Genomic DNA, 23,956 nt, shown 5'->3' with positions numbered 1-23,956 from the left:
GATTAACTCCTTGCAAAATCTTTAGCCATGTGTGGGCTGTAGGTCTTGAAAAGCTAACTCGAAAGCCTTAATATAGGTTTCGGTGGCACGAAGCAACTGTGAGACTGATGTGTTTTGAATTCTAATTATCTTTCTTGTGACATTGTTATGCAACATGATTGCCATCTATAGAATTGGCAATGGTTGATATTGAACCTCACTTATTGGATATTTTTGATGTAGTTTGTGCTTTAATTTGTGTTTTCTTTTTGCTCTTTTATGTCATGGGAAGAATATTTTGCATCTCTTGCGATCTGCTTTGTCTAAGAAGAAGACGATGACTTCTTTGTGCCTAATTGATTTACACTCACTCAGTATTCTTTGAGTGTAATGAGATACTTTCTCAAAAGATCAATATTTGTTCTTCTTGCTCCTGAGAGTAAATGCTAGTAGACTGGCCCCTAGTAGGACTAATATTAATCATTTAGAATTTATTCTTTTTTATAGTGAAGAAGAAGAAGAATATTTATAGATATATAAACAGGTTTGGGAAACCTGTCGGTTCAGCATGGCGGTTTGATCATCGACCGGAAAATGGACTGGCTCAATTTGGATGGTCCGGTTCGATTTTGATATTATCTATTAAAATTCTTATTACCCTTTTTATTTAGGGTTTGTGGAATTCGGCTCACATAGTTTGTCACTCCCCTTTCATGGTTCACCATCAGATCTAGTATGATTTCTCTTCTCTTTTTCCTTGCTTCGTCTTCCTTCTTCCTAATCTCCAGATATACTGAAACATTCCAAACTTGTATTGGTCTATAATAAATGGACGTTTTCAGGCTCTCAATTCAGCATAAACAGTTGTTTAAACCAAGGTTTACGATTTTGCCCAGATTGGTCCATAATAATCGGTTCGATACATAGATAGATCATCACCATTTTGGGAGGTCTCTTATGATGTATCAAAAAATACATAAATAATATTAAGGCTCAAAGAGGAAATCCCAACCCCTCCTCTCCCCACTTCTCGACCTGGATATACATTCGAATCTCATGACCATATATTATGTATTGTAAGATAATCACTTTTTGCTAAACTCAAATCACCCAAGACTTCCTACACAAAAAGCACTGACACCACAAATCTTCTCAATGGAAAACAAAATTAAATGGAAAACATACGTATATATATACATATATTCTCTCTATAATAAAAAAAAAATCTCTTTTTATAGTTTATATACGATGTTTCTTAATTTTTCTTCGTTGTTCCTTTTGTGCTCGTGATAATGCACCAACTTGTTTAGTCTCACTTGCAATGGAGCGACCTGATCTTATCCTTGGGAACGAATTCCACCATAAGTTTCCACAAAGGGACGGAATCATTCTTTAGGACAGCTGATAACGATTCCGAATGAATTCTCACCGTATTCCCTTTATTTTGTTAAATGAATTAGATTTAATTTTTATAGCAGAGTTTTTATCCTAAGGTTGTCTAGTGTCTTTATCATTGTTGTTCTTTCCAAGGTATGCAATATCATACCGTATCGATATTTCGAGGTTAGCTCGGTACGGTACGGTATCGTGTGCCGAGCGGTACGTCAGGGCGTATCGAGCGATACACCTAATTTAGGTATAAAACCCTCTGAAAATATTTGAAAATAAAAAAAAAAGTTAGGATAAGGTTTTTAAGTTAAAAATAAATATAGTAATAGCATAAGTTTAGCAAAATCAATGTAAATTAGGTAAGAATAGTATTTCAGTCCATTACGAATTGTCCTTATATAAACATACCTCTTGATTAGAAAGTTCTTCCTCTTAATCTTTCCAAATTAGTCTTGATTCAATTCACAAATCATTATTTTGTAAAATTTAGAATAGTACAAATGTAAGAAAAAAAGAGTTTGAGATAGTTTAATAGAATATGAAAATGTAATGGAGTGAAATAGGGGAGAAGGAGTTTAAATACTATGAGAAAGGGCTCCAACAGTCAATTTGATCAGTGGAGCACTGTATTACTGAGTGATTTTAACTGTTACTGTAGTACTGTAGTATTGCTACAATGTAGCACTATAACACTGTAGCACGTTTCGTCTGGTAGCGACCGATCCATGTACCGATATGTCATCAGACCGGTACATATCACCCGTACAAGGCGATACCATTCAAAATTACATACCATGGTTCTTTCCATGCCTTCTTACTTTCATAGTTTTATGTCTTTAATTGGAGGTAATAGCATGAGAGGATCGGTAAGTCAAAATGGGAGGTGTTTATCGAGTGGATTGGACTGGATAGACAGATTTGATATGCTGCTTCCATTTCCAGATAGATGTCAACTAGTTTCTTTGGTTGCTCACAAAATCTCTGTCCCTACTAGATGGGTAAACTTGTCTAAGATCATGATTACTAATTCTGAATTGCTCCAGACCAATTAATCTATATGCCATTTGAGCTTCTTCTACTGTCTTGGTCTTTTATTATAATCTTGGTGTACCAACTGACCTAATGCCATGTTTCTTCTGCCCACAAGAATATTAGAGTAGATTTAAACTATCCAGAAAAATTGTCTTTAACATGGATTCAGCATTTTAAGTTCTAATACTTGGTTTTGGTCATTGTGTAGTGACAACTTGATAAAATATTACCCAGTCATAATGAAATGGTTTCTATAATCAAACTCTAATTAAGTGATTAATTTCCATGTAGTCAAGCATATATTGTGTGTCTTCATGCAGAAGTTATTTACAGAAACAGGATTCTAAACTCTCTTTTCTTTTCACTGACATCAAGCCAAGAATCTTATACAATCTAAGGAAAATGAAGACAACTAAATGAATGGTGGTCATGTTTTCCAAGAATGCAAATTAAAGATAATAATTAGTACATGGCCTCAATTGTTCAGAAAATGTGTTTGTGCTATTTGGTTCAAAGTCATTGAGATATACTTTCATCATCTCTTTTTTCTTTTGGAAAATAGATACAATTCCTCCACACAATGATGTTCCTGATCATAATATTAATGTCGCAGGCAGGCTGCCTTGTCTAATTTATGGTTCAGGTTATATATTTGCTTGGGTTGTCAGTTTCCAGGTGATAACAGATGCAATTTATGGTTTGAGGTTATATATCTGCTTGCCCTAATGTGTTTATTCTATTTTCTTTAGAGATTGAGTTCTTTTGATCATCTCCCTTTTTTTTTTTTATGGTAAACAGACACAAATTCTTTTCACTCACAGAACCATAGAGTGATGTCCCTAATCATAATGTTAATGTCATATTTACCAGGCTGTCTTCTCTGATTTATGGTACAGGTTAGACATTTGCTTACCCTTGGGTTATAAGTTCATGCTGGCTCAGAATCCTAAAACTGGTGATCCATTAATGCCTATCTATGTTATTGTTTAACCTTCTTTGTCAATGAGCAACACACTTGTATGGTTTAATATCAATTGAATCCTCCACTTCTCAAGATTTCACTCTATTACTTGACATTTGCATAGTTTTCTATGATATATTCCAGCACAAGACCATGCAAAAGCTGAATAGGACTTGCATCTCTCAGCTACTGGTTACTTCCACCTTGCCGTGCTTGCCTATGATCTTTCCCTATATTATCTATCTTGAAATCCAAACCTAAGGTCAAGACTTCTTGCATACTCCTTGGTAAACCTCGAAATCCTTAATTTTTTCTAGATCATTTGGAGAAAAATTCCAAATACACTTGAGGTGTTATTCTTTAGTATCTCATAAGTTCTTTATAAAGAGAACAGGTTTAATTCTTTTAATTGTTTCTTCTTGAAAATCTAAATAAACTTACATAAAAGGTATTTTATGGATATTGCCTTGCTAATAATGCTAGGGGGAGGAATCTTAGTAATTATAAGGTTGTTCTTTTGCAACTAGGAGACTAGGATTTAAGTTATGTTTATACCTTTTCTGTATTTAGAGATAAGGTGATATATCTTTTTTTTACCTTACTAATACTAGAGAAGACACCCATGATGATGATCACCTTTTGAGTTAGAAAGAGAGAAGAGAAAGAGAGAAAGAAGTACCAGAAATATAAAGTTTGCACAAGGAAGAAACAAACCATGAAGACTGTGACTGTAGGTGACGTGCATTCAAGTTGATGATAATGCACGTCACCTACAGTGAGCAATGCATATTAGTTGGAACACGATGAAAAAGTTCTCAAGCTCTAACATGCAGAAGAGTACTAATATTTTGCTTTCTGTTGGATTCCTCTTGAAATGTTCTGATCTTTCAAGAAGGAAAACAAACAGATTTTTCTTTGAAAGAATGATTATTTAGACCACATGCCAAGGAATGGGGTGATTTTCATGAAATTTTCTTTTGCTTTTTTTTTTTTTTTTTTGAAAGGTGTCTTATGTTTTTCTCAAATGATACCATCTATCTAAAAAAAAAACAAAAATAAATTCAAAAATAAAAAATATCCTCACTAGTCCAATTTGATACTTTTTTCGATAGTTTTAACGACACCCTCTAGATCGGTCAATAAAGTATAATATACAATTTCGAATAATATCGTCCGGTACGGGAGGTACGTATCGGTCTAACGGTATACCGATACGCGGACCACCCGCTACCGGACGGATCGTGCTACAGTAATACATTATACAGTGCTACAGTTAGAGGAAATCGCTCGGTAAACCTTGGTGTACCGTTCGATATGCCCTGGTGTATCGCTCGATACGTTGGTACCATACTGAGCTAATCTTGAAACACTGGTACGATACGGTATTGCATACCTTACCATAAAATATACGGGTTCAAATGGATGAATCGTTGCAATATTCTAGTTTAGTTGATTTACTATATTTCCTAATAGCAATAGTGTTTTTGTCGTGGTGTTGAAAACATTATAAAACTATTGAAAGGCATCCTAAATAATATCATGTGACTCTTTAGTTATCATTACTTATAGATAATTATAATATAATATTTTAAAGCTTGCAGTTAATTTGGTTGAGGTTAAGAATTCATTTGCCTCATTTATGATTCTTATTTGGGTAATGCTGTTTTTAGATTATTATAAATACCTACTTAAATACTACCATAGTATGATATATCAAACGGTTTATGGTATGTCCTAATTTTATTTGACTTTCTTTTAGTGTTTTCCAAAACGTTATAGTGTTTTTATTTAAGTGCTAAAAATACTATAAAACTATTAAAAAAATGTTGTAAGAAACATTGATGCTTAGTTGCATTGATAGCTAAAACAAAATGTTTTAACTATGTGAGGTTGACTACATTGATGCTTAGTTGTTATTGAGCTCCTTAGAAAATTATTTTCCTAGTTAAATCAAAAGTGATCAAATTTTTATTTATAATTTTTAGTAAAATCTTTTAGATCTCTCTCTCTCTCTCTCTCTCTCTCTCATCATACTGTTTATTGTTTATATTAATTATTTCACAACTATAAATATTTATAGATTTTCTTTATATATATATATATATATATATATATATATATATATATATATACACACACATATATGCATAATCATCATAAATAGTACATTCTCATTTGGTCCTCAATCAAACCTACCCATAATTATTCATGAATAAAATATTATATTTCATAAATTAAATTAAGAATTATGAATTATGACAATCTTGCACATGTGATCCTAAGTTGGGAAGAAGGCATAAGGAATGGCATTGGCAAGGTGTCTTCACATGGAAAGTTATTGAACTAGTGGAGTTGAGCTTTTGGGGAGAAGGGGAGAAATCCCACCCCCCAAGTGTTCCTCGTGGAGAGAAAGGAAGTTTGGACAGAAGGAGACAAGACATAATGGGCAATTAAATTATTAAATAAGGAAGACTAAGACCATTGTCTTGTGGTGCTCCTGGGTGACTGGAATGTGTACTGGGTTACCCACACTTAAACTAGATTTACTAACAAGTGGGAGCTCCACATTGCTTGTTGATAGCAATATAACAACAAGCTTTAGTAGGTGGTGTTCTCCTTTCCATCTGCAGAAGTTTCTGAGTTGGATGGTGGGGGGTTATATTTCCTGAGTGTTGGGCATGATTAGTGCTGTCTAGTTGAGGATCACCAAGCACCTTTGTCTTTTTTTTTCTTTTTGTTCATCATGAACAATGGATGATAAAGAAGGAAAATGCAATGATGAGGTTTTGCAGAGTAGTTGTTTATTTACCTTTGATCTGTTGGGGATAAACTATTTGGCTTTGTGGTCATCAGCATGCTGATCAGCTGGTGATGCTTTGGGATTTTTACCTGCAGAAGTTTCATTAGCTTTGCAATGTTGGTGATCATGGAGCTTGAGATGGAGATGTGGATAACCAACAGCACTAACCTTGAGTTCCGTGATCATGTTGTTCTTCGAGTGTAATCATCTGCACTCCTGTGATGGCTCATCTGCTAAAGAACAAAGAATTCAGTACTTTCAACCGGTGCAATAGCTGAACCATTTAAATGAATAGAATTCAGAACTTTAAAGGCATCATTCAGGAAATCTTCCACAAAACAACTGAGTTTATCAACTCTATTTCTGGTCCAAAGTAATCTGATGACATGTTTAGTACCAATCAACAAGGTTTCTATGAAATGCTTGTTTCTTCTTAGGGTAAGCAAAGTGCATGTGCATGTGTATCTGAAATAATCACATTAACATGATGATAAGGAGTAATTAGCAACAAATCCATCCATAGATTTAGTAGCTAATAAAGTGTTTTCTTGCATTATAATACAGCAAGAGATGACAAGTTAATAGTGATGGAGTAAACCACTGCTTAAAGAACAAGACAATCACAATAATGTCACATATAATAAGCTGAAAAGATCCATGATAGTCTTTATTGGTGCGAGCTCTTAGGACAAGAGTCACACGGCCTTGTCATTTCAGGATAGACCTCGATGGGTGTGAGAAGACACATTTGGCTCCGCATTAGGCATTGGTTCTTCAACTCTCCAACCAATATGCGATTAGATACGAGTCTTACCAGAGTTACGACTGGGGAGTCAAGTTCTTTTGGGCTCTACGATGGATGTCATTTGATAAGATCCACATCAATCTTCATCGATGTGAGCTCTCAAAACCATAAGGAAATTGTTCGCTCTCGTTATCTTGGCAAATCCTTGCCTTAGTTTTCCAATTCTCCAATAGTCTCAGGAAGCTTTTACGTAGCAACTGGTTTCTCCACTGAGATCCTGCACAGATCGGGTAACATTAGGTTTAGCTTGGCATATCTATCAGCTGAAGTTGAGCAGTCTCACAAATGGAAGCGATTGAAAGACTCGAAGAAAATTCACCTGACACCTGCAGTGCTAACCCAACCTGATCACAAGGACAAGCAGAGCTTTGTAATGTACCTGGAAAGGGATCTTTACCTAATTAAAGTAGATGAAAACAAGGTTGTCATGTTGTCATTTCCCTCCCACATGTTTTCCCAAGTCCTAATGCTCTGGGAAACTGTTAGTGTTGGGTCATGTTGTCATCCCCTCCCCCCACCCCCATCCCACGGCCTATAAAAGCCGGGGGCTCACCCGCATGAGTGCGTCAAAACATCAAACACACTACGGGCATGGAGCGAAGAACAGCTCTTTGCGTCGCGGCCATGGTTCTTCTTGTCCTGTCTGCACTTAGTGCAACGGGAACAAGACTCCTCCTTGCCGAAGAAGCAGACACTACTGGCACTGCCGTCGCCCAGCGAGATGAGATGCAAGGCTCCCTTCCGAAGAAGCGCATGGTTCCGTCAGGTCCAAACCCAGGGACATTAGAGATGCATGGAGGCGAGCAGATCGATGGCCTGGCTGAGCCTCCGCCACCACCGCGGCGTCTCAACTGAAGCAGGCAGACAGCCAAGAAGCTACCAGTCCTTGTGTGGTTTAGCTAAACAAGAATAAGAGCTTACAGCTTGGTGTGGATCATATAATTTACCTTCTCCCACTTGTTAGGAGTGGCTGCTGCTGCTGCTGCTGCTGCTGCATGTTGATGTGGTTAACTACTGTGTGCTATATATCTCCCTCTTCTTCGACTGTAGCTATTACATCTCAGTACCAACTACCGTGTGCAATCTTCCATAACCGTTAACGGTCTGAAGAATATTATAATGGGAGTGTCTCTCCATATATTTCTAATTATAAAATACTTTGTTCTCATCTCGCGTATTTATTTGACTTGAGTATATTATGACGTGTGTATATATATATATATATATATATATATAGAGAGAGAGAGAGAGAGAGAGAGAGAGAGAGAGAGAGAGAGAGAGAGGCAAGTGTTCTAAAACTATCTATTTTTATATTTATAAGGATATGCACGTTAGAGGAATAAATACTAAAATCGGTGAGGTTGGGGGAATGTATATGCAAAATTGGCAAATTATTTTGCTAACGCCGTTTCATTCCTCGAAGCTTTGTTCCTCAAAGCGAAAAGAAGCTCGAGGAGGGAAATATGAACGGCGGCAGTGGCGGCGGTGGAGGAGGAAGTGGCGCGGGGAAGATGCCGACCAACTTTCTGAAGTCGATCCGAGGCCGGCCGGTCGTCGTGAAGCTCAACTCCGGAGTCGACTATAGAGGTCGGCCTTCTTCTCCTACTCTAGGGTTTCTATGTTAGTCCCGATTGCTCGACTCTTTTCGTGCTCGATTTGGATCAAAACAATTGCCAAATGCCTACTGTTGTCGACGCTGACGATGACTGTGTTTGGAATCGTAATTTAAAGAAAAAGAGGAAACAGTCGCTGCATGATGTTTGATCCTCTGGTCTCTTGATATTCTTTTGGAATATGAAACAATTACACTCTTATTCACTTTCCGCTGACATCAAGTTTGAATTTTTCTGGTGAAGGCTCCATGCATATAACACAAGGTGCAATTTTTGGACCTTTTTGTATGAGAACATAAGAAAAGATATGAAGGGATGTGTAATAGGACCATGAGATATGAAAAGCTGTGTCTATCAGTTGTGATGGAACATTCTTTTGTTGAATAGATTCTTTTACACTAGAGATTTGAGACATCCATGTTTCCTAGAGGAGAGATATTTGTCTTGTGTTTGCTCTGTATGCACATAGTGGCAAATGACTAGTTGTTTACAGGGAACATGCATCTATTTAGATTAGCTTTGATGTCTAGTTGATGATACTCGTTCTTTCTGTATTCATTTTCTTCACTAATATTACTTCTTGCACTGGAAAATGATGGAGGTCAATTCTACTGGAGATCAAAAGGGTAGGAGCACAAACTCTTTCCCTTCATTGTGATATGGATATTTATGATATTTGACTCTGTAAATACCACTGTCTACATCATGAGGCTTTTAACATCTGTTAACAACTCAATTTGCTGAAAATGTTTATGATGGATGTTTAATGATGAGAAGTAAATTAACAGGGAGTCCCAGAATTGTGTTAAAGGATCTGATCATCTAGAGTAAAAAGGGGAAAAGGAAAGAACACTTGCTGGCAACACTTTGGCACTTTTGCTCTTCAAACTTTTCATTGAGTTCATCAGTATTTTTCATAAGCAATGTTCTTCCTAGGATAAGTTACCCTTACTTTGAGGTGTGTATGAAACGCTGTTTGTTTCTAACAAAATAGTAGGATCAAAGTGTCATGGAGCAATTGTGCTACCGACATAGGTTGCTCGTTATCACATATGTCTTCTTGGTCAACTTCTTCTAATATATTATTGTCTTGTTGCTTTCTGGTTCAGCATTTAAGTTTTTCACAAGTTCATTAGCATTTTTCATGAGCAATGTTCTTCAGATAAGTTATCCTTCTGTTTGTGGTGTATGGAGGAGCATTTTGTTTCTAATCAAATAGTTGAAGTGTCATGTCATGGGTCAATTGTGATGCCGACTAGGTTGCTTTTATTTAGTTGTATTGTTATCACATATGTCTCCTTTGGCCGACTTCCTCGAATATATTATAATCTTGTTGCTTTCTAGGTAAGCATTTTTAAGTCTAGGGTTTAGCATAGTGTGTGAGCACTTATTTGGTGGCCAAAATGTTTGTTATCCAGGTATTCTAGCTTGTTTGGATCCATACATGAACATTGCAATGGAGCAAACGGAAGAATATGTTAATGGTCAGCTAAAGAACAAGTACGGTGATGCTTTCATCAGAGGAAATAATGGTAAACCTACTGATTATATCTAAACCAAGTTCTTAATCATTCTGTTTCTATGAGTCTATGAGTATGCCTTCAATTTTGTGCTTGTGATGCAGTTCTGTACATCAGCACCTCCAAAAGGACTCTTGCTGATGGGGCATGATACTGGTGCTTGGCAAACTCTGTCCTTGGCATGATTTCACATGTTGTTGATGAGATTGTTGCACGTAATGAAGGGGCATGTGTAAGTGTGTCCTAGCAGAGTGGATTGATTATCAACTATTTTGAAATTTATGCCCAAGTCATCAGACAATTTTGTTTTCTTTTTCTTTTTTACAAAGGGTAAGTGATGAAATTACGATTCGAGCTCAGATCTTATGATGAGTTGTCAAAATCTTTATTAGCTAACAAACATCTTCAAATCTTGTTCTAATTTTGTTAAAGCATATGTTGGTCGTCAACTCGATATGATGAAGTTGACCCGACCTTATGTGTTCATTTGAGACTTAATCACCTTTGGTGTTTGGATATGATTTGCTTTAGTAAAATCTATCACATTTGGGGTTTGAATATGATTTGCTTTTGTGTTTGGTCCAACTAGAGATTCTTCCGAATTTAATGAGTATCCTTTTGCCCAACCTTGATTGAGTCAATTTACTATATTTTATAATACTCATGTTGGCAGTGTATCTAAGGTTCCTTAAATGCTGCTTTAGTTAATATTTATATAACAAAAATTTGAGAGTTTCGAGTGTTCAAGCTTTTCATGCCTGGAGCATCTTCTATTTATAAATAGGATTCAATTCATATCGATCATCGACTATAAGAGATGGAGCACATTAATGAAGAATATTTTGTTTTAGATGGTGTTTTGAATGCACTTCACATGTCAAATTATGGTTGGTTAAGAATACTCATCAGATAAGTTTGAAATACCAAAGATGTACTTTGTGTGTTTTTTTTTTTTTTGAGGGATTATTGTTACTATAGGTAAGTTTATTGTTATGATTCTCAAATTGAAGAAATCCAGTTTGAAGAATTTGCCATATTAACTACTTAATAAAAAAAAAGCTCTATTAATTAACTTGTGCAGAAGATCTTATTAGCTTTCTGATCAACACAGTCAAATTAGAGGTCTATGATCTACTGAATACTTGGATGCTTATTATACCCCTCGAAGTACTTCTACCCCCAAGCCTGTCAACCATACATAAACATGCATCGTGGACTAAGTAGCAAGAAACTTGATGTTTATATTTCCAACTTATTATCATCTTTGAATAAACAGATAAGGGAAATGTAATAGAAAACGTAAAGTATGATGGCAAATAGGCATCTTCAGGTTCATCTACTTATAAAATCAAGGTTTGGATAGAGTGATTCAGAGCTCTACCAACAGTAATTCTACTAAATGGCAAAGAGGAAGCTATTTATATCAGATTATCGAGTTACAAAAAAAAAAGGGAAACAGATTGCAATTGTAGGTTAAAGAATCAATTAGCACAACTATCCTAAACAAAGGTCTCCAACAGAATAAAGAATGTATTATCAGTCTCACTATCAACGAAGCAAATGATAGTGAGCACGCATGTACTATCAATTAAGCAACAGAATAAAGAATGTACTAAACCAGTGAAGCAAATGACGAATGTACTATCAATCTCACTATCAAACTAGTGAGCACGCATGTACTATCAATTAAGCAACAGAATAAAGAATGTACTAAACCAGTGAAGCAAATGACGAATGTACTATCAATCTCACTATCAAACTAGTGAGCACGCACAGCAAGAGCATCAGTGTCATAAGCATGCACATCATTTAGATCAAATCAAGAGCTTAAATGTGTTTGAGCAAATGGAAAAGACTTGCGACTTCCATTTTCCACTCACTGAACTATGATTGCCCAACAGAAACAAAGATGTTGTCTACCATTACAAACTTAAATACTAGGAGGAAAGAAAATATTATAACTGTTAAGAGAGATAATCTGTCCATCAACCATAAGCAATAAAGAACAGATCCAGCAGTAGATATACTCTTCTTTTTTCTATTTTAAATTTGCCAGTGTTTTCACTCTTAACTACAAAAATATCAACTTGACATTTAGCCACTTAAGAGACAGATTATTGAGTGACTTATCTTCATCATACATGACTAAAGTTCTGATTGGCAGAAACTTACCCTTCATGGAGGTCAGCCTTACAGATGAGATTGGTGTTCTGAATTCTCTCTTGAACTTCAGTAAGTCATGAAGCTTAGAGAACTCAAGATTGACTGTTGCTAGTTTTTCTCCCTGTTTATGCAGAGGGACTAAGAAAATGGCAATACATATAAATTCCATGTAACTGCACCAATTTTACTAAATCCAAAGAAAAAAGATCCAGTAGACTGTTGGAGAGTTAGCAACTTGAAAAGACTAGCATCTGCTATACTTCTAGTAGTTCAAACAGAAACATGGAGAAGAGCATGTCCATGAAATTTGTTGATAAATGGACAGATCTACCTTCTCCAAAGTCTTTTGATGTTCTTGCAGGTCCCCAAGCAAATAATTTTAAGCACAACAATGATCAGATACAGCCCTAGTAAGTGCTTCAATAATGAAGCTCTGAGTAGTTAGATGAAATCTAGTCTCTCTCTATTTTTCCAAGGTAACTGGACCAAAGTAACTGACATCAAGTAAAATCTCATTACCTCTAGAGGGGGAAAAAAAAAACCTATAAAAGAAGAGTGAGGATCTTGTTGGTTTCTGGAAAAAGTTAAGATGCGTTAAGGGCATCAAGCTGTCGCTGGAGTTCCTCGAGATCATCCTCAACTGTTTTTGCTTCTTCTGTACCTAGTGATTCATGATACTTTTCAGCAGTAGGGAGCTCATGGATGAGGCCCTCCGGTAGAGCACCTGTGCACCATTTATGAGGGACAGGAATGAGGAAAAAACACTAAGCAAAGTGAAATATTAAAGGAACACAGATTTGGTGGGAGAGGATAACCTGAAACACCACAACTATTTAGGGTATCCATCTCGCTATCATCAACAACACTGTACAAACAAAAAGTAACTCTAAAAACATGTTCATAGAATTATATCAATATGAAAGCTCATACTGAAGAAACTAGTATGACGAAAAGATCCAACAAAACAAAACGAGTCATAAGTTCCAACATTTCAAAGGTCACTTAATGGATATTATTCCAACATAAAGCTCTATGGAGGATAACGTTACAAGTCTATAATTGTTCCAAGTGACTCACCAAGACAGAAAAGTAGCTTGAAGTATTAAAAGAAATAACACACAAAACATAACATTTCACCATATGTTGTCCAGCATGTAGATTTTAAAATGTGTAACCCATTAATTAAGATCAACCAGCTTAACTAGCTCTATACACATGCAAACTACTAGAGCAGAAGATACTGTTATCTAAATTGTGTGCCTTGACCAGAATTGCACAACATGATGACACCAAAAAAAATTCTCATCAACTCTAGCAGCATTTTTTATGAGTAACAGTAAGAGCTATATAATGCTATTTTCTTTAGCATCCTTTCAGCAATGACTATCGCATAAAATTAACCTTCTCATCTACTAGGTCGATCATCAAAACTTCCTCTGGGATCTAGGCTTTATTGATTTTGGAGCTAAAATTTATGTAGAACATATGTCGTAGAAAGCTGCAGGTGTCAAACACATGACCTAGATTCATATAGGCATTGGGCGATAATCTAGACAGCCACCTAGTGATTAAGGTCATTTAACCACCTCAAGCAATGCCAACGATATCGCTGCAACAACAACTGTGTTCAATGCTAAAGAAAGATATGCTAGTCTTTAGCAGCAATTACTGCCTTCATAATAATGAGTGAATGAAACATAAAATGTGCTGAAGAAAAACAAAAATAAAGAAAAAAATCTGCACTTTATTGGGCCACCTATTTTAGGTCATCCTATCACTGTCACTGGAAGTTGAGGTGCTAATTGGACTAGGGAGAGAAGTACAGATATTTCATAAATTAGATGGTAATGGGGACACATATTTAAGCCTGTCAACTAATTATCAGATGGTGACCCTTCATAATGTTTCAAAATCCCACTAAAACAAGTGAATTAATTGCCACCTGGGTGATCAAACAGCATCTAAATATCTAGCTGCCTAATCTAAATGAATATGGACAGCTTGATGAATGTGTTTGTCATTTCATGTGCATCAGGTCATTATGCTAATTATATGTAGAAAAATGAAAAACTTCCGTTATCTCATTCCAACATTGTAATCAATCTGGATAATACAATTAAATCAATAAGCTAGTCTTAATTCATGTGAAATTTAGGCACCTTATATTCCACTCATTATCCATGTGAAGTGGGCCTTCGTTTTTGGAAGATTCGGCTTCCAGCTTTGCCTTAGCTGCAGCATCTCTAGCAGGTTTTGTCTGGAGGTACTCCTTCTGTACATTGTATGTTTCTTCAGCAATGATTCAAGATGCATAATCTATCAGATAAAACATGTTATCTAAATTAAAATGTGCTAGAACCTTAAAAGAACTAACCTGTCGTTCAATGCAGGCATTGTTTGAGCACTGTGGATTTGGCCTCATTTCCATGGTTGGAAAAAAATCTTTAAGTGAATTATATCCCTTCATAAGGAAAGATATAAACATAATAAGAAAAGAAGCAGTCAGGTAAAAGAAATGGCTGATATCATGAAAATTATTATAAAATTCATCTGCTGATTGATGATGAAATTACAACCAACTACTGCAGATAGTGTGAAGAGAACGAAGTTATGCACCATATGAGTCTAGACCAAGAGATTTAAGTCCATATATCTAGTGCTAACATAAAATTACATGTTCCAAGAGGGGAAGAAAATTTTTATCTGAATGTTTTACAGCAAAAGAAACTTACCAAATAAGGAGAAACATGCCCAAACTTCAATAAGTACTTAAGAGCATTCTGAACAAGAAGACCAGCAACTACCCCCTGAAGATTTGTCACTTGATATAAGGACTCAACCACGAATATGAAGTTGTGATACATAAAAATAACACATCAAAGACCAGCAAATTGCAAAGCACATGTTAAGTAGCAACACAAGACTAAATGACAGGAGAGAATGGAAAAACACTGTACTCAAAAGGATCATTATTAACTCTTAAGACCTTTAAACAATGTGCATCAAAAAGACAAAGATGAGAAGGAGGCCTCTCCTTAACATAAATACTATAATCTCCATGGCAACAGTATTTGAAGAGGCCTCCCTTTACCATGAAATAATGTACACATATTTTGGTGTGTGTCACAATATGTTCAACAATGTAATTGATCAACCCAACTACTGACTTAAGTTTCTTTTAGAGTTGATGAAAACAAGGCCAACCAGATATGGACTGCAGGACAGTTCTATGTTTTTATTATAAGTTGCTTGAGTTGGGATATGCACTCCATCCTATCTCAAAATCTCCTTGGAGCTTCTCAAGAACTTAAGAAAACTTCTCATAGAAAAGGTGGAAATGCATTCTGTATCTTTTGGGATGTTCACATTAGCCAATTAATGGTCCTGGGAGTTAGCAAGAAAAGGTTTCAAGAATTATTCAAGCTCATTTGCATGTTAATTGACATCCAACAAAATGCAAATTGGAGTGAACTGCATGGAGGGGAATCAGGATAACTTGGAGACATGGCTAGGTTGGTTACTTAGAAGACGAACTGGGGAAAAAAAAGGAATAGGAGGATTTTTTTGGAAAGCACAAACAAATTGATGGTTCCTGTTCTGAAGGATGTAATCGAATAACTTTTCTCTTGGAGGATAACTGATGTCTAGAAGCATTTTGACAAAAGGATGACCAAACAAATATGCTGCTCCTGCCATTTTCAGAGTCTAGGGAGGGTCATTATACACAATCTTACCCCTAGAGGGAGACAGCCTGATTGAATCACAGCCCAGAAGCACACTGACACCTTTAATAATTTCTTTCTGACACCATAACCAATTCTCGTATTAGTTTTAGTATAAAAACTCCAATGTCTTCATAGATGACAACCCCTAGAAAGTCTTCGGCATAAGGCCTAGACATCAAATGGAAAACATAGCATAAAAAATAATATAAATTCATGCACATATAGAAAGATGAAGTGCAAAATCTTTAGTAATTAAAAAATTTTCAAGACGAAAAGAGATGCAATCATACACAGATCTCCTACACTAACTTTCCAATTAAGCTTGTGTGATATGGATTTCTTAACATTCATTGTTTCATTTTTAATATTCTAATTATAACTCTAAGATTTGATAAAACTTCACTTTAGTGTCCCCTTCACAGGTGTTTGGCAGAAGAAACATTAGAAGTAATTACATAAATAAAAGTAGAATAAAAAATAACATGACAATTAATATAAATGGTATGTGTCATAGCCGAACAAAAATAATAAAATTTATTCATAGATAAATATTTTCTGCTTTAAATTGTTATAAAGAACTAATCATCTTGCATCGCTAAAAACGATAGACACTGTCTTCTTTTTTCTAAGCCAAATTCTCTTCCTCTTAGCTAATAATAATCTGTAACAAATAAGGGAGTTTTAGGAACCAAGTAGCTTTTAGGACCCATCCAGGTGTTTAAAAAGCCACACACAACTGGATGGTTGAGTAACCAAATGGCCCAGGCAGCATCAATGACAACAAATGATGTCAGTATCAGCAGTTCTTTCCCAAAAAAAAAAAAAAAGAGTAACTACAGTATTAAAACAGAAATAACTCCTTACCATGGTTGTGGGTAAAGATGCAGCACATACACCTTCACGCTTGAGTGTCCGCTCATCCACTCCAGATGCTACCACCTACAAAGAACCTTATCCTACTCATGCATAATACTAAAAACATCAAATGGTGTACAACTACTAATACGGTATACTTCAAGCAGCTGGCAGCGATAACACTGACATGATTAACACATTGCTAAAAAAATTAGTTGAACATTAATAATGGCATGAATGTTCAATGTGTGAATTATAATGCTTCCGTGTGTTCCCATGACAAGGTACTTATGATATTATCATCGGTAAAAGATAGAAATAGCAAATGTACCAAAATTCCTGGCAGCAATTGGAAGAAAAAGAAAATATTAGATATAGATTTCCTAATGGGAATTTACATTCCTGTTCCTTGTAAGCACAAAAATTACATCTAATTATAAGTCTACAAAATATATTAGCATGACCACATAATTGTTTAATCATATAACCCATATGTTATAGAACTTGAAGAGATTCTTTTTTCTCCCCATTACTAAAAAAAAACCAAAACTCAGCTTGTGGAGTTTGATCAACAGAGATAATTTTGTTAGTAGTATTCATATATCTTCTAAGGCCTCTAATTTCTGCTCCACAGAAGTATTCGCTATAATTATCGCAGGTCTATGCAACTAAATCACTCATATTATAAAACTTTCAAGTAACCAATAGAATGGTAGCATACATTGGCAGAGTTGTCAAAAACCTTTTTTTGAGGCAAAGTCGTTGAAAAACCTCTTAACTAATCTTAACTGTACTATGTCATCATAAATTGCATGCAAGCATTCTTTGATAGCATGAATTTGAAAGAACATCCAATCTAATAATAAGAAGGATAATGCAATAATAATATCCAAGGATTGTCACTTGGACTGAATGAAATAGGGAGTGGTCTCATATCTGCCAAGTTTTTTGCTGCTAAAACATAATTATAAACCATCAGATATGGACTCAAATTGGTAATAACAACTAAGAAAACTAGCATAACCAAATTCTGCCAAGGATTAAAATGTGTACTCCCAACAAATTAGGAATGACCTTTGTTTCTACTATGGTCTTGATGCCATGTGGTGAAATATGAACCCCTATTAGTCAAAATAATAAATTCCCTGAATTCCTTATAATTAGCTATATGTGAAGAATACACAATTAAGAACTGCAGTTCCATGCTGGGGCAGTTTCTGAAATTTCTTTCGGAGTCTGATAATCTCATAACTCATAAGACTATAGTTCTCAAGAGACTCTGTAAAGTGACCATATTGCTAATAAGAAGAGACATGGAACATGATAGCTCTCTTGTCGCAAGGAGTTTACATTTCCTGAACGATGACTTTTGTTATCGTATGATAACCATGTCATGACCTCTTAAACTTCCAAAAAGACCCAACCAAAGGATTAACATAGATATAGCATTGTGCACATGGAACAGCAATAGGGTAAATAATATGGAATTATTCTTTTAATGCTTTCATTCTGTGAAAAAGTATAAAAGAAAGCAATATATGCTTTGTCCAGTCCTTTTCAACATGAGACAAAGCCCCTGTCAAAAATTCAAATTTGTTGTCCTTTAAAATTTCAAAGACATTTGACATGTCAAATATGTTGATGTACAAAATTTCAAAGACAAGACACCCAAAGATATTTGATTGATAGAATATGCAAACAGAAACTCATTAGTGCCTATGTTGGATGTTCAAAGAGAAGTTAGTAGTGCCTATGTTGGATGTTCAAAGACAAAGTTACTAGTGCCTATGTTGGTTAATTTTGTTGGGCGGTCCTGACAGCAAACTCTTCTTTTGTGATTCTCACCATTGTTCTCTGCAAGGAATCCTGATATATCGCGTGTTCCATCCCATGGTCTAATTGAACAAGAGCACCATTGCAAAATGGAAAATTGGTGCTAACAATATAAAGAAAGCATGTGATGCAATTTTAACCAGAGTATTTAAAAAAATGAAACTACTTAATTTCAAATATTAATTATTCACTGAAGTTACCAATAAAAAAAAGAAATTTTATCTCAAAATATTAATACCAAATAAAATAATATCAGATATGATTCTTCAATCTTGCATCTAAACATACCAATGGAGGTGCACATGCAAAACAAGCAGTTTCTCCAGGAACTAGTAATTGTATATGACCTGAAACAGCATCTTCAGATACACCTGCCATGGATATATCCAATTTAGATCATTCCGTTTCCCATATCTAAAATAAGACATTCATCTAAACTTCTAATAAAAAACGATAAAATATCTTTTGACCTAAACACTTGAAAGGGGAAAATAATTGAAGGAACAAGAATTACTTTAATGCTAACATTCTGAATGAGCAATTGGCTCACTAGTTCGCAAAACCCAGTTTCATTACCTTAAAGAATCTAGTGAAAATGAATGCTCAACACAAAGGATAGATGACAAAGATACATACAACTGCATTAGCAGAAGATGGAGCTACCAAATTCTAGAAAGCACAAACCAGGGCACTTAAAAGCAAAAGTGAAAGTAATTGGAATCGGATATTATTACATGAATGTGTAACTTTGGAACATTCATATTCATGTCTGAATTTTGCAATTTGAAGTCTTCGACATATGGATATGGACATTGGTGAAATTCTTACCAGTATCTAGATCTCCTACCAAATCACCCGGTAAATATAAGGAAAGCATATTATTTGGCCAAATTTACCTTGTATTCTCATCCTCCAATTTTTTAATATAAATGTCATTGATGAGCTAGTTCCTAAATTATTCGTTTGTAAGTTATCCAATCTATATTCATAAAGCTTAGTTAATATATTTTTTTCATTCCTTCAAGGAAAAAGAAACATGTAAGTTAAAATCATGTCCATCAGAGTATACTTTGTAATTGTATCTTTTCAAAACAAGTATGATTACAAATCTAATTTCAGCTAATATTCTGTCCATTCTAAGCCACTGCTAATGCAACCTTCAAGGCTTAACCAAGTTGTAAGGTTGTCAATGTTAACTAACATAACATATTGACAAATAAAATTCTGTTAAGGGTACCCAGTGATTAGGGAATAGATTGCTAGTTTAAATGCAACCACCTACATCCTAAAGACTACAAAACTAGGAAAAAACTTGACCACAGTACATTTTAGTATTTTGTTGGATTATCACTTTGTTGCAAAGGCAATGGAGTGAAAAGGTAAATGAAAGCCTTGAGGCACAGGATGGTCATTGTCAGAGTTGCATGTGAGACAATGTAAATAGAACCAGCTTTACTTTTGCCAAATTATCTGTCTATGAAAAACAATGTACTGTTCCTACATAAAGAACATAGAATAACACAGCCACCACAAACATTTCCTAGTGTAGAGAGAGAGGATAGTATTGAGTAATTGAAACTTAAAAAAGAATAATAAGAATTTACCAGATTCCATCCATGTCTGCCCCAGTTCATTACATGCCTGAAAAACAGAGATATATCAGATGAAGAAAATTCCAATGGTACTTAATTGATAGGTAAGAAAATTTATATCATTGAAATTGCAATTTATATTCTAGAAAAATTAAAACCTTGTAGAAAGTAATAAGAAAATAAGAGGTATGCCACCTGATTCACAACCATACGAGCCTCATAGTTATCAACACAGCTCAAAACAAGATCAACTCCACTGTTTTGTCCACTTTTCTGAGAGAATCGTCTTTTAAGGCTCTCCATGAAAACCTCAAATCCTTTGACAGTCGTGATGTTTAATGAATAGCTCTAATAACAAGAAAAGAGCAAATCACTGATCAAACTCTCTTAACTATATAAAAAAAGGTACAATAGTAAAAGAAAATCAGACAGTAATCAGATCCACGGGCATATTGCAGATGTTCTGTATAATATCCACGGGCATATTGCAGATGTTCTGTATAATTTAACTTTTGACTAGCAGTTAATTACCAAGTGACTACAATTAACTACTCAACGAACACAAAAGAAAAGAAACCATAATGAGATCAGAAAATCAAAATTAATGAGAAAAAATCATGTGCATTTATATTTATTCTAGAGAGGAAATGAATGGAAATAATTAGTAGAATTAGGATTTGATAAGATAAAAAATCCTTGCCATGTTGCTTCTTACATAATCAGGTACTGAGATCCATGTCCAATTTTGATAGGAATTGTGAGTATAACTCTATGAGCATGTTGACAAATTACCAGGTATCTTTCTTTTAACAAATTTAAGAATTTTCAATAGTATGAGAATAGGTATAAAATTCTTCAGTAGAGCAAGGGAGCATCACAAGGAAACAAGAAATACTCTTTGTGACTTCCGAAATATGAAAAAAACATCAAAACGGTGCTCAGAGAGTAACTATTGTATGTTTTTGCTTACTTCCAAAACAACATCTGGATTGATATCTGACAGGGTCTGAACAGCAGCATCTGTCTTGGTCATGCCTACCTGTCAATTTTAGAAAAAATGGGTCAGCAAGAAGAATAAGCAATCTTGTGTTATCTAAATTCTAAGGAAGAAGTATCCTCCAAATTTGCAAGTCACTGAACAGGTGGTTATCCATAAATGCTCCAAATAACCATAAACGATTACAGATACTCTAAAAATTACAACCTCAGCATATTGGAAAAAGGGCTGAGATGCAATTGATAAAGAATTAGCATGCCTGATCAGGACGGAAGAATAGCCTATTCATGTTTGCCAACTCTACAGTGTCATAGTCATACAACAAGAGGCGACCAATCCCGCACCTTGTGAGCATCTCTGCAGCGACACTACCTACACCACCTATGCCCTGTAGCAATAAAAGAATGAAGCCAAAAATGGCATGAAGTTCAATTATGAAAATTTTACAATATCCGTTAAAAAATTACAAAAGAACATAATAATAAGATCAAACTGACAACAACCTGCAAAGAAGCTAATTAAATATTAGAATTTACATTTACAAGAAAGATCTTGACAGCCAAACATCTTTCTAAGTCTCTTCTAAACCATCTTTATTCAAAGGCAATTTTGTTTTCTCCACCACCAAACTTTGAAGTCCACGGGTGCTAGAGATTTTAGAAATTTTACAGTCTTTGCTTAAATGATGCAACCATACATATATACCTTCATCACAATCATTGGCTGACTGATGGTATTTAATTCTTGTAACTAGGTAGATAAGGTTATTTTCAATAGGCAATCATTGCAACCTATTGATGTTTATTCTTCAGTTTCTATGTTGAAAACTGATAATTGCCTGAAACATGATGTTTTGAAGCAAGCATTACCAAAATCCAACAAGGTTCTTCAAAAATTTCACTCCTAGTATTCAGCTTACCATGGGGCGGACTATTACTTACTCCAATGCATTAAATTATCAGCCCAATTGAAGTTCCTAAAAGCCAGTTAGACCATGATGAACTAAGCAATATTATTTACTAATCATTTTATATGAGTTTAGGGGAATGAATTTCACCAACATCTTGCATTCCGAAGAAACCTATCAAAAGCAAGACAGGAAAAATCCAATGCACGAAGCTCCAGCATTAAGCTAGATGAATCTCTTACAATGTTGAGATGGCTAGAGATATAAAAGTGAGGAATTTACTCTTGCATTGTAAAATCACATTAGGAGAAAGGTTTACAACTGGGTAATAAAACTTTGATACGAGTACAACATCCTTTTTTTCCACTCTTATCCATCACTTATATAATGTTTAGATCAATCTCTGAGTATAAAGCTTCTGAGGAAATTTCAATCTTGGAAAAGTCACGAAAGATAGATCTACAGTCCACTCTATACTTTCAGTAGACAGCAAAGTTATGATAATTATTCCCAAATGGGTCTAGAAGGGCATCACTATCGGTTAAAGTTAATTTCAACCAAAAAGCAAGATAAATATGAAAAGGCAATGACAGCAGGAGCACGCACTACTATCGCAACAGAGAAATCTCGTATCCTTTCGTAGTTCTGCACGATACCCATTCGCTGAAGCGCCATCAGCCTACTGTAGGGGTTGCTATCCACAACCTCAGCGCTCATGTCCTGCGTACAATCACCCCAGCAAAATGAGATTAACGACGTCAAAGACAAACTTCTTTTCAGCACATGGCTCACATACGATACAGACCTTCACTTTGGATCGTCGCGTCGCCCCCGACTTCGTTAGGTTCACAATACTAACCACTCGCTGCTTCATCTAAAACAACAGAAACAAGAACCTAAATCAGTTGGTAAAAGCAAAGCAAAGCAAAGAGGGGCTTCGCGGTGGCGAGTAATCGAGGTTCCCCTTCCCAATCAGCACAAGTTATCTGAATCGGATGGCAATCGTAGTCGAGAATCGAGGACAAGAGGAGGAGTAAATCAGATCGAGATCGGCGAAGATCGAAAACAGGGAGATGGGTACCTCATCGATGGAACCGATCCGATAGCGATCGGAGACGCATCCCTTGAGAGATTCAAGATCTTGGAGCAGAGACCGCAGATCTTCCTCCATTCCGGCTCTCCTCGTCGCCCTCTCCTCCTCCTCCTCCCTTAACCGGACTATGGAGGAGCAGCAGATGTACCAAAAGGCGGCCGGATTCGCTTATTTATGTCCTCCAGCGTGAAACGTTTGTGGCGGGGTGAATCGGGTCATAGGTTACGGGCAGCGTCCGCTTCCGACCCAACAACGCAAGTTGCGAGTGCCCAGGAATGGAACTCTTTACCATGTCGGGACTTCGATCCCACGAGTCCTCATTTTTCTAAACACAACAGATACTTCAATTAATTAACTGGGACGTTTGATGTCACCAAAAATACAGATCTCTCCTCTGAGATTTGAAGAGAGAAAAAAAAAGAAGCCTTGCATGGTTATTAGCAAGGTTGCGAGCTGTAATGTTGACAAAGTAGGATGGGAAATGTTTCTGAAAACATTGACCCTATTGGCCGGATGGGAAATATCGGCACAAATGTTTCTGAAACTCCATGGAACAGTCATGGGCAGCTTTCACCAGTCTTTCCCAAATGGCCCAGATCTCAGCCTGTAGCGCGCATGCAGCTTGGTGAACATTGGAGCACTCAAAGATGGTGGTTCCCTGCTGGTCCACAGAACAGCAGCCAGTTCCTGCA

General features: G+C 35.8%; 2 protein-coding genes across 2 annotated transcripts; one reads left to right on the top strand and one right to left on the bottom strand.

The window, feature by feature from the left end:
- The first annotated feature begins 8,318 nt into the window (after nt 1-8,318).
- LOC135618447 (uncharacterized) lies at nt 8,319-10,585 on the top strand. The gene is made up of 3 exons (XM_065119317.1): nt 8,319-8,553; nt 9,998-10,111; nt 10,204-10,585. Exons 1-3 carry the CDS (start codon nt 8,430-8,432, stop codon nt 10,248-10,250), a joined length of 285 nt encoding a protein of 94 aa, XP_064975389.1. The 5' UTR covers nt 8,319-8,429; the 3' UTR covers nt 10,251-10,585.
- Nucleotides 10,586-12,425: 1,840 nt separating this feature from the next.
- LOC103994744 (ubiquitin-like modifier-activating enzyme 5) lies at nt 12,426-23,511 on the bottom strand. Its single transcript, XM_009415172.3, has 14 exons — nt 23,253-23,511; nt 22,977-23,045; nt 22,778-22,891; nt 21,524-21,652; nt 21,238-21,306; nt 20,463-20,615; nt 20,280-20,316; nt 18,964-19,046; nt 16,852-16,926; nt 14,995-15,069; nt 14,637-14,723; nt 14,422-14,534; nt 13,078-13,127; nt 12,426-12,986 (listed from the first exon to the last, which is right to left on the bottom strand). The coding sequence occupies exons 1-14, from the start codon at nt 23,340-23,342 to the stop codon at nt 12,847-12,849; spliced, it is 1,284 nt and encodes a 427-aa protein (XP_009413447.1). The 5' UTR covers nt 23,343-23,511; the 3' UTR covers nt 12,426-12,846.
- Between the last annotated feature and the right edge of the window lie 445 nt (nt 23,512-23,956).

This window comes from Musa acuminata, chromosome BXJ2-8, assembly GCF_036884655.1.
Source record: "Musa acuminata AAA Group cultivar baxijiao chromosome BXJ2-8, Cavendish_Baxijiao_AAA, whole genome shotgun sequence".
Lineage (NCBI taxonomy): Eukaryota > Viridiplantae > Streptophyta > Magnoliopsida > Zingiberales > Musaceae > Musa > Musa acuminata.
The sequence above is the reverse complement of the archived record's forward strand: the minus strand, read 5'-3'. Positions and strand labels throughout refer to the sequence as shown.

Coding starts and splice junctions, on each gene's coding strand:
- LOC135618447 (XM_065119317.1), top strand. CDS start 8,430: ATGAACGGCGGCAGTGGCGGCGGTGGAGGAGGAAGTGGCGCGGGGAAG. Junction 8,554..9,997: donor CTCCGGAGTCGACTATAGAG/GTCGGCCTTCTT, acceptor TTTGTTATCCAG/GTATTCTAGCTTGTTTGGAT. Junction 10,112..10,203: donor TTTCATCAGAGGAAATAATG/GTAAACCTACTG, acceptor CTTGTGATGCAG/TTCTGTACATCAGCACCTCC.
- LOC103994744 (XM_009415172.3), bottom strand. CDS start 23,342: ATGGAGGAAGATCTGCGGTCTCTGCTCCAAGATCTTGAATCTCTCAAG. Junction 22,892..22,976: donor CGCGACGATCCAAAGTGAAG/GTCTGTATCGTA, acceptor GATTGTACGCAG/GACATGAGCGCTGAGGTTGT. Junction 20,616..21,237: donor ATCCAGATGTTGTTTTGGAA/GTAAGCAAAAAC, acceptor TCTTGTTATTAG/AGCTATTCATTAAACATCAC.